The following is a 14,139-nucleotide window of genomic DNA, read 5'->3' as shown; positions in this document are numbered from 1 at the left end:
AATTAAATTTGTTTTAGAAAATCCACAGTGTAAATATTTCCAGTTAGCTATTCCAGTAAATTGAAATTTTCCCTCACATTGATTTTGATCAAAAATACAGAGGAGAAAGGACAGGGAATAAAGGAATAGGTGAAATGTACCACTAAGACTGCATTTGTCTTCAAAACTACAAAAGCCTTTCAATTCTGTTTTTTTTTTTAATAATTTTAAAAAATGTTCGTTTATTTATTTATTTATTTATTTTGAGAAATACAGAGTGAGAGCTGGAACGGGGCAGAGAGATGGAGGGAGGGAGGGTGGGAGGGAGAGGGAGAGGGAGAGAGACAGAGAGACAGAGAGACAGAGACAGAGAGAGAGAGAGAGAGGGAGAGAGAGAGAGAGAGAGGGGGAGAGAGAGAGAGACAGAGAGAGAGAGAGAGAGAGAGAGAGAGAGAGAGAGAATCCCAAGCAGGTTCCATGCTATCAGTGCAGGGCCCAACACGGGGCTTGATCCTATGAACCACAAGATCATGGCCTGAGCCGAAATCCGGAGCCAGATTCTTAATCCACAGAGCCACCCAGGTGCCCTGACCCTTTGAATCTCTTCAAATGCGGTCAAGGTTACTCTAACTCCTATGTAAATAAAGAGGAAACTCAGCCAGGATGAGACTATGGAGTACTGTTAAACCGAGTTCAAAATTGGTTACATTATCTTTTGTAAGGTTACCAAACACTTGAGGAAGAACGTTGTAGAAAGCATTAAAAATCCTGTATTTCCAGTTTCCAAAATTAAATAACATGATTTCAAAACTTGTACAAGTGATAAAATATTTCACACTTACAAAATATAGGAAGAAAAAGAATATGAGTATGCTTTCTAATATATGAAAAAAGTTTTAAAAAAGTGACCATTACATTTCATTAGAAATTATTCAGTTCCCATCTACTCCACAGGAGAAAGAGCTACACATATCTCTACAGCAAAGTACAGAATGGTTACATCATAACTTCTATTTTAAATAATTTTTAAAAATGATGACAATACTACCATGCATATGCTGGATTGACTTCTTGACTCACCTCTCCCCCATTAACATATTCCATCACAAAACACAAACGGTCTTTTGTCTGGAAGGAATATTTCAAGGACTTGAAATGAAAAAGAAAAAATGTTACATTATAATCCAGTATTCTTATAACAATACCAAAATAGAACACTTAGAAACAGTAAGCTTGCTGGATGAAATGTTCTTGCCCTTAAGAATCTACCTACTCCTTAAGAGTGTGTAAGCAAGAGTTCTGAGGAACATAAAACAAATTCTATTTAGATCAGCATTGGATATTGTTAGGGGAAAATTAAAATTAAAATTTTAAGTAAAAACACACTTAGTAATTTTGACGAGCAACTCTCCATCTACTGTGCCGTCTATTTGAAACTGTATTAGTGCCTGAAGTTCCCACCCATGTAACCTTAGAGCGAGGAAGACTCAAAAATACAGCTAGAGTAGTTATGTTCAGGCTTCTAATATAGTTTCACTATTTGCATACTGGGTACAAAACATGACTGAATTCAACAGAGTTGGTTCATATAATTGTGTAAGTTATAAAGACAGCAGAACTTTAGAGCTATCTTAATATACTGGACAATATACACCCAGCAACGTAACAAAGTAAGTCTAGATATCTGGAAATTCCTACTTTACATAATGCTAAATCTTTAAAATGTTCTCCCTCTTGTATGTCTACCTGTTATTTTTAATCTTAATACATGTCATCAGAACCAAGAACATACAGAAACTTGGCAAATTATGTCTCTATTACAATCTAAGAACAGGACTGAAAAAAAAAATCAGTTTCTTTCAAAACAAGTAACATGCATATAACTCATAGTTTATACTTTGTCCAGTCAAGAAAATACATCATGACTTATCCTACCTTTAATTTAATGTGTATTCAGTCTTCCTGTGTTTCTGAGAGTACTCTATACCTAAAAGAAGTCTCAATTTCTATAAAAAATATTCAGTAAAGATATCTGCCTTTCATATTTGAAGAGAATGCTGCTTGATCATTTAAATATTTATCAGAAGCCAACAGACAAAGGAAACAAAATCCTTACATTTAACACTAAGAAATTCTTTTAAGTCTACCATTTTCTCAGTGCTCTACGTATATTTGCTCTGGAGTAATTTGTTTTTGTTTTTGTTTTTGTTTTTAAGGCAGTGAAATTCATGAAGGGAAAAAAAGTCTCAAAAAAAAATAATGGATTACAAATGCATACATATCGTAAACTTAATCCACACACTGCAGTAATTTCAAAGAAACAAAACTTCTAGTCTTCCCACAAAGAAAATGGCATACCTAAATGAATTTTATTTAAAATGTTATTTTTCATGGCTTAGCTTTTGCACAACTCCCTTAAATTTAAAATGTTATGATTATAACATCTGCCCTTCAGCCACTTACTGTTAAAAAGGGGTGTCTAGTGTTCTTTAACACTCTGCTCTCAGTGAGAGTGTGTGCCACTTCATCCTACAAAAGAAAAAGGCAAACCTTTAATATATGTACTAAGCACCAGGGATATAAAATTTTCGCTATTTCTCTACGAGCCAAAGAGGTTAAACCCAGAGGCAGAAAAAGATCTGAAAAGACAATGACATGTGTCCTTTATTGCTGGGCTTTTCCTCCAAACCTCCTCCAAAAACATCCAATTACTTATTTAAATCAGATGGCTGCAAAGTATAATGAACCATATCAACTCAGTCAGGCTTAATCAAAATATACTGATAATGATACAAAAACCACCAAAAAGTTATCAGGGACACAGATGATTAAATAGCTAAACCTTTTCCCTTGAAGGCAATGCCTTAGCAGCTAATATTTAGGCATGGAGTAGTTATTATTTCCAAGTTCGTAATATATTTTATTCAGGGGGATAGAAAGGATATATTTTAGGAAAGATCACAGAATCTATAAGTCTCCTACTTAAAAGAAAAATCAGTTACCAAAAATAGGAACACAGAATATACACATTAAGATTTAATTTTCAACTATACATTTTAGAAATAGAAACAGAATATAAAAATTGTTATCTTTTTTGCATGTGGCTTTTTAACTTGCTTCTTTAAAAAAAAAGTCACAACCTACTTTAGGTGACAATTTAAAAAATCTGGGTGTATTTCAAACCAAAAATAAGTGTATTTCCCCAATTTTGTACATAAATCTCATTTTGACATCAAAAGTGAACTAGGAGAGATTTTCTTCAACATATGGAGAACTGGAAAAATGTTTCATATTTCAAAAATAACACCATCTTAAAGAAGAAAGGAAAGGAAGATCACTGCTGAAACTAACACAGCATCTCCGGTCTCTGCTTCTAGCAAGATCCTAGACAAAGCTCTTGCGGATCCATGCCTCCACACTGTCCGCAAATCACAACTAGATCAGAAGTAAGATGTGAAGAGCAAAACATCAGGGCACCTCATTCTAGTTATCATCTGACCTTAGACCTCAGAGAGAAATGAGAAATAGATTGATCGAAGATGCTAAGATCCCAAAGCCATTCCAAGAGGGCGGGACCAGTCATGTCTGAACAAGGCCAGTGTAATTAATAACACAGTGCTCAAAACTAGTGAAACAAAACATCCCTCGTATCTGTTTGATAAGAATCAAGCTTTAGTGCTCAATCTGAAAGCCTCTGTCATATCATACTATAATTTTTAGACAAATCAGAATAATACAAAATAAATCAGAAGCAGAAATGATACCATAACTTACTGATTTCCACACCTACAGCCCCTAGCATAATGATTAGTACACAGTAGACACTTAATAAATGTTGGTTGAACTCAACTGTTTATCACAGGAATAAATTCCAGTCATCAGGGGTGTGAAACTTCATTTATTCAATCACTCATCCCTTCCAAAAATGTGCAACAAATGTATTCTGGGCTTGTTCTGTGCCCTGAAAACGGTACAAAGACAAGGATCCCTGCCCTCAGGGAACTTTCAGTCTCTCTACACAGATGGTGATCAATGTTAGTGGGGAAAAAAGCAGAGAAGAGGGTGACTGCAATTTATGAGCATCACATAATGAAACATGAAATATATAATGAAGCATCAGGCAAGTGGATACTCTGTGACATACAGACCCAAATTCATTCATTAAAAAACAAAATCCTGGGGCGCCTGGGTGGCGCAGTCGGTTAAGCGTCCGACTTCAGCCAGGTCACGATCTCGCGGTCCGTGAGTTCGAGCCCCGCGTCAGGCTCTGGGCTGATGGCTCGGAGCCTGGAGCCTGTTTCCGATTCTGTGTCTCCCTCTCTCTCTGCCCCTCCCCCGTTCATGCTCTGTCTCTCTCTGTCTGTCCCAAAAATAAATAAAAAACGTGAAAAAAAAAAATTTAAAAAAAAAAAAAAAAAACAACAAAATCCTTGGTGGGCAGTTACTAAATGATAGTAACAGTGCAGGTATAAAGTGGTTTAAAAAAAAATCTGAAAGCCTCTGTCATATCATACTAGAATTTCTAAATAAGAATAGCACACATTTTAATACAAAATAAATCGGAAGCAGAAATGATACCATAACTTACTGATTTCTACACCCACAGTCCCTAGCATAGGGACTTGGAGTCATGGAGCTACAGGCTAGTGGAGAAGGCATAACAGATGGGTAAATATCCAATTAAATAAATAATTACTAAGCCTGATAAGGAATATTAAGAAAAAATTACCCCATAAATGGGGTAAATAAGGAAAACTAACATTACTGGGGGAGTATATAAGTTGGGTAATCTGTTGATGTGGGGGGCAGGAGGGGTGATATAATCTGATTTCTATTTTAAAAGTTTACTCGGGCTCCGCTGAGCAGAAAGACACAAAAAATAGGAAGGATGGGGACCCCTGGGTGCTAGGTTGGTTAAGTGACTCTTGATTTCTGCTCAGGTCATGATCTCACAGTTGTGAGATGGAACTCCCCCCCCCCCCCACCCCCCGCCCCGCCCAAATCTCCAAAGCAAGGAGCCTGATTAAGATTCTCTCTCTCCCCCTCTGCCCCCCTCACTCGCTTTTTCTCTCTCTCAAAAACAAAACAAAAACAAAACAAACAAACAAACAAAAAGGAGGGATAAACCAAGGGACAACAACAGTATTCCAAGAGAGGAATGAGGATGCCTTAGGCTACTATGGTAGCAGCAGGAACAGGAGAAAAGGGGATAGTTTTAAAATCTTTTTGAGATATAAAATTAGCAGCAATAATCCAAAAAATACCTGCCTTCAACATGAGGGTGAATTAAAAAAAAAAAAAACAAAAGCACACACCTCTTTACAGGCAGTCAGAAGGAGATTCACAGAACAGATACCATTTGCAGGTTATGCTGTAGGATTGCAAAGTGATCGGAGGCAGAGAGCCAGGAAAAGACTACAAAAAGGTAAGTATGAAACCCATCTGGAACCAGAAAAGACATCCTAGTGCTTCAGAAAGTATTTCCAGAGGGGAGTTCATTCTGCTTTTTAAAACAAGCCTAGCACATACAATAGTTATTTTCCTAAATCAGTAAGTTTCAAGACAGAAGATTAGTTTTTTCTAAGTTCTGCAATTTGCCTAACTAACCACCCCAAAGGAGCAAGTAAAGATGTACGGAAACAAATGCTAAAACAAGATTTCTTTGTCAGGAGAATGGAAATGCAATTAATACTATGTACGCATCTTGCAAAAATATTAAAATGTATTTTCTGCCATATTTTACATACGATCAGATTAGAATTCTTCCCTCTTAATGCAGATTTAATAGTACTGTATTTCACATACTAATTAGTTTCTGCTATGAAGATAAGGTAGGCACAAGCTAAAAAGTAAACACAGATGCCAATAATTTTTAATTACAGTTAAAAGCAACATGTCAAAACAAAAAGTTAAAAATAACAGCGATAAAACTTAGTGACTAAAACAATGTGATGCCTTTTAAAAAATCCACTCGTTGATCAGCACTATAAATGAAGAAGCGCTACACATGCTTGGGTGTGCAACAGAAGTAGAATGTTTTCGTGAAAAAGCTTCTGAAATACAGCTCCATGTATATTCATCCCCGGTAAAATACTAATGAGTTTTTAAATCTAGTTTCTCTCACAGGAATGGGCTTTGATTTCTTGGAGGATGTGAGGCAGAGAACAGCCCTCCTTCCTCACATTTAGGTTCCCAATCGTCTCCGATTTATCACTCACTCCCTTCTACTACACGTGGTCTCAGCTTCCGCCTTCATCTGCCCCCCCCCCTCCCCACCCCGCGCCTCCTGTCGCGTGGAGGTTGGGTGCTTTGTGGGGGGTGAGGGGTAGGAAGTGGCAGAGAAGGGGAGAAAAAGAAGATCTGGGACACCAAGGGTTTCAGATCCTTCAATCCCTGCACTAACTCAGCAACATAGTAGGCTTGATTACTCCCACCCTGCAGGCAGAAACGGAGGCACCGGGGCTGCAGGTGCGACAAGCAATACTGATGGCATGTGTGAGGCCAACATTCCCGTCACTTCTACTCCACACGATGCCGCCTCCCGTTCACACAGCCCAGTGTCTACGTAACCCGACACTTGAAGTCCGTTCATGGTGACTTTCTCCACCCTGAACACAAGGCTGTAGCCAGTTGAAATCAACATACGCCCATTGGAACCACTTCCGCCCCCCACCAGAGCAACAGCAAACACCTGGAGGCGAGGGGTGAGCGGGAAACAGGGACAAGGGGGCAGAGAAGCCTGCACCCTGCCTCACTTGCTCTCGATTAACCCGCAGGGAGGGCCAGCGCTTGTTATTTACTTGTTCTCTGTCTTGACTCCATGTGTTAGCAATCCATACATTTCTTTCCATAGGAAACACATCACACTTCTCAAGCTCTAAATCTGGGGTCCTAACTTCCCCTCTTCTGCAAACTTGGTTTCTGCCCAGATGAGCCTGCTCACGCCCTCCCACTCTCCGGGGGCCACACTGTCTTCGCGCTGTTCCTTCGTTACTATCTCTACTCTCTTTCTTGCCCACTTGTCACCCTGATGGAGAAAAGCAAAGCACAGGTGGTCCTCTGCGGCCTATGAACACTACGTCTCCGTTCTCAAGTGCTGTCATTTGATACTTTGTCCTGGATGCTCCTGTCCCCACCCCCAGGGCGCAGCCCCACTAACTGCCCCCTGGACCCCCAGGACCCAGCCCCGCTGACCAGTCAGTTGCAAGGGGCTGAGCTGCCGCTGCTCTGACCTCATCCCTGATCCTGGGTCTGGGCTCTGACCTGCAGAAACCAGTGCAGCACTGCTGCTGCTCCGCACCCTGGCCTGGGGGGTCCCAGGCTGAGGCTCTGACCAAACAGAAGTGGCGCTGTGACTGCTCTGCCCGCTGCCACAGGGCCCCGAGTCATGGCTCTGACCTGTCATGGCATGGACCACCCCTGGGTCCTCGGGTCCTGAGTCAGGGCTCTGTCCCACCAGCACCGCACCGGCACCTGGGGGCTCTGTGACCCGCTCCCTGAACTTAAAGTTGCGACTTGACCCAACATTGCTGCGGCAACGTGGGTTTGTGACTGACCATCCACAAAGGAGGCCCTGCTGCCATTGGGCCCGAAGGCACCACTGCACTCTGACATCCTAGCGATCCAGCTACTGCTGCGTCCCTCTCCGCCCCCGGTCCTGAGTCCCTGTGGCGATCCCTAGAGACCCAGGCCCCAGTTCCACAGGAAACGTGCACATACCGGCATCCCAGACACCAGCGCCACCCCACATACACCTGTGCTCCAAGATGCAGCTCTGTGTGCACCAGATCCCGGGACACCAGCTCTGTGGACACCCAGTGCCAGCACATCACACCTCTCACCAAAAGGGATTTCCTTGGCTAGAACTGCCTCTCACAGGCAAAAAAGAACAGGAGGGGGTGTCTGGGTGATTCGGTTGGTTAAGCATCTGAGTCTTGATATCAGCTCAGGTCATGATCTCAAGGTTCCTGAGATCCTGCCTCATGTTTGGGCTCTGCGCTGGCAGCGTGGAGCTTCCTTGGGATTCCCGCTCTCCCTCTGTCTTTGCCCCTCCCCAACTTGCTCTCTCTCCCTCAAAATAAAGAAATAAACATTAAAAATTAAAAAAAAAAAAGAATGGGAGGACCCCAGCTACCTTCAGCCCCAGTAGCCCTACCCACCAGTAACACCCATGGGATCTCTACAGGCTTGGCCATGGAAAACACCCACAGTCTTCACTGATGTTGGTCTCAGCTGACAGGGCTGCATGGGGACTACTTGGCCGTACCCTCCCAGCAACCAGACACGGGGCCACACCCAGCTGGTGTACTCACAGAAGCCAGTCCAAAAAGGCTGGGAGAGATGGCCACTCCTTCAAATGCTCAGATAGCAACACAAAGACATTAGAAACACACAAAAAAGGAAGAAAACATGACACCTCCAAAGGTACACAATAATTTTCCAGTAACTGACACTGAAGAAATGGACTTGATAGTTCTCTATCAAGAATTAAAAATAGAGAAGTTCAGCAAGATTCAAGAAAACACAGAGAAATAATTCAATGAACTCAGAAAGACAATACATGAACGAAACCAGAAGTTCAACAAAGATACAGATCATATAAAAGAACCAAACAAAAATTTGCGAGCTGAAGAATATTAAGAACAAAATGAAAAAATGCAATAGAGAGCTTTAAATCAGGCTCAATTAAGTGGAAGAAACTTGAAGACAGACCTCTTGACATTATCCAGTTAGAGGAGAAAAAAAGATGTGAGAATGAAAAAGTGAAGGAAGCCTATGTGATTATGGGATACCACCAAGTGAAACAATATTCACATGTGGGAGTCCCAGCAGGAGAAGAGAGAAAGAGGAAGGGACAGAATACTTATCTAAAGAAGTAACAGTCAAAAATGTCCCAAATCTGGGGAGAGATATGGCCATTCAGGTCCACAAAGCTCAAAGATACCCAAGGAGATTCCACCAAAAGAGATCTTTACTGAGACACATTACAATCAAGCTCTCAAAAATCAAAGACAAAGAGAATTTTGGAAGCAGCAAGAAAAAAATGTATTCATCAAATACATGGGAACCCCAATCAGGCTCTCAGTGAAGTTTCTGAGCAGAAACCTTGCAGGCCAAGAGACAGTGGGAGGATATATTCCAAGTGATGAAAGAAAAAAACCTCCTAACTAGGAATACTTTACCCAGTAAAGTGGTCCTTCAGAAATGAAGGAGAGACAAAGACTTTCCCAGAAAAACAAAAGCTGAGGGAATTCACCACAACTAGACTGTCTTCCATGAAATGCTAAACAAAGTTCTTCAAGCTGAAATGAAAGGCTGCTAATTAGTAACATGAAAACATACAAAAGGATAAAATTCACTGGAAAAGGTAAATATATAGTCAAATTCAAAACACTCTAATGCTGCAACTGAAGTGTGTAAATCACCTTGGCCACTAGCATACACTTTAAAGACAAATGAGTTAAAAATAATTATAGCTACAGTATTTTGCTACTGGACACACAGGTAAATTTGGACGTCAACAACATAAAATGTTGGGGGGAGCAAGTACATGTGTAGACCTTTTTCCAATCAATTGAAGCTGTTATCAGCTTGAAACAGACTGTTACAACAGTAAGATGTACTATGACCATCGTGGTAATCACAAAGCCAAAAATTGTAACAGATTCACAAATAGAGAAAAGAATCAAAGTATACATACCACTACAAAAAACCATCAATTCACAAAAAAGCAAGCAAGCAAGAAAGGACAAAAACTACAAAATAATTAGAAAGCAATAGACAAAATGGTGACAGTCAAGTCTTGAACTATTAATAATTACTTTAAATGCAAAGGGTTTGAATTCGCCAATTAAAAGACACAGAGGGGCTGAGTAAGTTAAAAAACCAAGATCCAAGTATGCTACCTAAAGGAGCAGCACTTCAGCTTTAAGCTCACGGGCTGAAAAGTGAAGGGATGAAAAAGATGCTCCAGGCAAAAAGAGCAGTGGTAGCTCTACCTATGCAAACAAAAGAGACTTAAGTCAAAAGCTGTAGTGAGAGCCAAAGATCTTTTTTTTTTTTTTTTTTAAAGATCTTTATATAATGATATAAGGGTCTGCTCATGAAGAGGCTGTAATAGTTATAAATATATATAATTATGAGCAAATCTGAAGACTGAAACAGACAGCAATATGAAAGTAGTAGGGAACTCAAATATCCCACTTTGGATATGGGATAGATCCCATCAATGGACAGACCATCCTGATAGAAAACCAATAAGGAAATCATGGACTTGAACTATACTTTAGCCAAATGGAGCTAACAAACAGATATAGAACATTCCATCCAATAGCAGCATGATAATACACATTCTTCTCAAGCACACATTGAACATTCTCCAGGATTAATCATTTATTAGGTCACAAAACAATTCTTAACAAACTTAAGAAAATCTATCCATATCAAGTATCTTTTCCAACCAATACAGTAAGAAACTAAAAACGAATTATAGGAAGAAAGCTGGAAAATTCACAAATACATGGAAATTAAACAAAATACTTCAGATTAAGCAACTGGTCAAAGAAGAAATCAAAAGGGAAATTTTAAAAATCTTGAAATAAATGAAATAGAAACACAACACACCAACACTTATGGAACACAGCAAAAGCAATTCTAAGAGACAAGTTAATAGTCGTAAGTTTCTTACATTAAGAATAAATAAAGATCTCAAATAAACAATCTAAATTTACACCTTAAGGAATTAAAAAAAGAACACAGTGAACCCAAAGTTAGTAGAAAGAAGGGAATAATTAAGATTAGAGAAGTGAAATAGAGACTAGAAGGACAATGGAGAAAAAAATCAATGAAACTAAGAATTGGTTCTTTAAAAAGATAAAAAAATTGACAAGTGTTTAGTGACACTAAGATAAAAAAAGATGACTAATAAAATTATAAATGAAAGAGGAGACATTACAACTGATAACAACAAAAATATAAGAATCATAACAGACTATTATAAACAATTATCACCAAAATATTAGATACCTCAGAAGAAATGGATAAATCCTAGAAACATACAACTTCTCAAGACTGACTCATGAATAGAAAATCTGAACAGAGCAGTAATGAGCAAAAGCTTAAATTAGGAATCAAAAATCTCCTTACAAATAAAAGCTCAAAAGCAGATGGTTTCATTGGAGAATTCTATCAAACATTTAAAGAAGAATTAATATCAATCTTTCTCAAACTCTTCCAGAATTGAAGAGGAAGGAACATGTTTAAACTTGTTTTATGGGGCTAGCATTTCTCATACCCAAGCCAGACGAAACACTGCAAGAAAAGAAAATTATAGGCCAACACTTCTGATGAACATACATGCAAAAATCCTCAACAAAATACCAGCAACCCTAATTCAAGAGCACGTTAAAAGGATTATACACCATGATCAACTGGGATTTATCCCTGAGATGCAAAGATGATTCAACACAGTTCAGTAAGTGTGATATACATCACATTAATAAAAGATAAAAAGCGTATGATCATTTCCAAAGGTGCCAAAATATATCTGACAAAAATAAATATCCTTTCATGATAAAAACTATCAATAAACCAGGTATAAAAGCAATGTACCTCAACATAACAAAGGCCATGTATGATAAGCCCACAGTTAATACCATACTCAGTGGTGAAAAGTTAAAAGTCTTTCCTCTAACATCAGAAACAAGACAGACACTCACTGTCAGCACTTCTAATCAACACAGTACTGGAGTTACTAGCCACAATAGTTCAGAGGGAAGGAAGGTGAGTGAGAGAGGGAGCATCCAAATGGGGGGGAAAAGGTAAAATTATCTTTTGCAGATTACATGATGTTATATATACACAGTAAACCCTAAAGACTCCACCAAAAAGCTGTTAGGATTCATAAATGAATTCAGTAAAGTTACAGGATACCAAACCAACACACAAAAAATCCACTGCATTTCTATTCACTTAACAATAAACTATCTGAAAGAGAAATGGAAGAAAGCAACCCTATTTGCCACTGCATCAAAAAGAATAAAATACTTTGGAGCAGATTTAACCAAGGAGGTGAAAGACCCGTGCACTGGAAACTACTGGAATTGACAAAAGAAACTGAAGAACACATAAACAAATGGAAATATACCCTGTGTTCTTGGATTGGAAACATTAATATTGTGAAAATGTCCACACCACCCAAAGTGATATACACAGATTCAACGCAATCCCTATCAAAATTCCAGTGGCACTAAAAAACTATCCTCAAATTTGTTTGTAGCCACAAAAGACCCTAAAAGCCAAAGCAATCTTGAAAAAGAACAAAGCTGGGTGCTTCACACTTCTTTATCTCAAACTATACTCCAATGCTATAGTAAGCAAAACAGTATAGTAAGCAAAACACTATGGTCAAAGCAATGAAAATGGACCTCCATTGGGGCACCTGGGTGGCTCAGTTGGTCCGACTTTGGCTCAGGTCATGATCTCTCGGTTCGGGACTTTGGGCCCCATGTTAGGCTCTGTGCTGACAGCTCAGAGCCTGGAGCCTGCTTCAGATTCTGTGTCTCCCTCTCTCTCTCTCTGCCCCTCCCCTGCTCATGCTCTCTCTCCCTCTCTCAAAAATAAAGATTTAAAAAAATTAAAAAAAAAAAAATGGACCTCTATCTTACACTAGTCACAAAAATTAACTCAAAATAGGTTAAAGACAACTCTAAGACCTGAAACCATAAAAATCTTAGAAGAAAACATAAGGAAAAAGCTCCTTGACATTGGTCTTGGCAACTTTTACCTGGACAAGACACAAAGGGAAAAGGCAACAAAAGCTAAAATAAACAAGTGGGACTATATCTAACTAAAGAGCTTCTGCACAATAAAGGAAACCATCAATAAATTGAAATGGTACAGAACAAGAAAAATATTTGCAAGCCATGTACCTGATAAGGGGTTAATATCCAAAATACATAAAGAACTCACAGAACTCAACAGCAAGAAAGCAAAATAATCTGATTAAAAAGGGGCAGACATTATTCCAAAAAGACAAACAAATGGCCAACAGGTACATGAAAAGATGCTCAATATCACTAATCATCCAGGAAATGCAAATCAAAACTACAATCAGGTATCATTTACACCTGAAGAATGGCTATTATCAAGAGAAGAAATAACAAACATTGGAGAAAAGGAAAGCCTTACACACTGTTGATGGGAATGTAAATTGATGCAGTCACTACGGAAAACAGTATGGTGGTTCCTCAAAAACTTAAAGATAGAACTACTATACGATCCAACAATCCCACCCTGATATACAGCTGAAGGAAATGAAATCAGGGTTTTAAAGAGATGTCCACACCCCCATGTTCACTGCAGCATCATTCACAACAGCCAAGATATGAGAACAACCTAAATGTCCTTCAATGAATGAATGAATGAATGAAGAAACTTTGGCATACAGGGGTGCCTGGGTGGCTCAGTCGGTTGAGCGTCTGACTCTTGCTTTTGGGTCAGGTCATGATCTCATGGTTTGTGGGTTCCAGCCCTGCATCGGGCTCTGTGCAGTTAGTGTGTAGCCTGCTTGGGATTCTCTCTCTCTCTCTCTCTCTCTCTCTCTCTCTCTCTCTCGCCCTCCCCTGCTTGCACTCTCTCTCTCCCAAAATAAATAAATAAACAAACTTAAAAAAGATTTAAATAAAAAAAAAGAAACTTTGGCATATAAATACATGGAGCATTATTCAGCCATAAAAAAGGAGATTCTGCCATTTGTGACAACATGGATGAAACTGGAGAGCATAATGCCAAGTGAAATAAGCCAGACAGAGAAAGACAAATACTGGATGGTGTCTCTTACATGTGGAATCTAAACAAAAACAAAAACAAAAACTTCAAAAAGCTGATTTCGTAGAAACAAAGGGTACTGTGGTGGTTTTGGCCAGGGGCTGGAGAGGGGGAGATGGGGGGATGTAGGTCAAAGGGCACAAATGTTCAGTTACAAGAAGAATAAGTTCTGAGGCTCTAATGTGCAGCATGGAGACTCCAGTAAATAATCCCATATGTTCTACCTGAAAGTTGTTGAGAGTAGATCTTTCTTAGGAATTCTCATTGCACACATACAAAAGGTCAACCAAGAGGTGACGGATATTTTAACTAACTTGATCTTGATAATCATTC

At 39.3% G+C, this 14,139-nt stretch overlaps 1 protein-coding gene across 7 annotated transcripts in view; it reads right to left on the bottom strand.

The window, feature by feature from the left end:
* Positions 1-14,139, bottom strand: part of AKT3 (AKT serine/threonine kinase 3) — a 304,707-nt gene that overhangs the window by 91,032 nt on the left and 199,536 nt on the right. For all 7 annotated transcript variants that reach the window (XM_042926503.1, XM_042926505.1, XM_042926504.1 and 4 more), the window contains 2 exons: positions 2,443-2,508; positions 1,060-1,128 (listed from right to left, as the gene is read on the bottom strand). In XM_042926503.1, the coding sequence (XP_042782437.1) occupies positions 1,060-1,128; positions 2,443-2,508 (135 nt within the window). The remainder of the gene's footprint in view (positions 1-1,059; positions 1,129-2,442; positions 2,509-14,139) is intronic.

This window comes from Panthera leo, chromosome F3, assembly GCF_018350215.1.
Source record: "Panthera leo isolate Ple1 chromosome F3, P.leo_Ple1_pat1.1, whole genome shotgun sequence".
NCBI lineage: Eukaryota > Metazoa > Chordata > Mammalia > Carnivora > Felidae > Panthera > Panthera leo.
The sequence above is the reverse complement of the archived record's forward strand: the minus strand, read 5'-3'. Positions and strand labels throughout refer to the sequence as shown.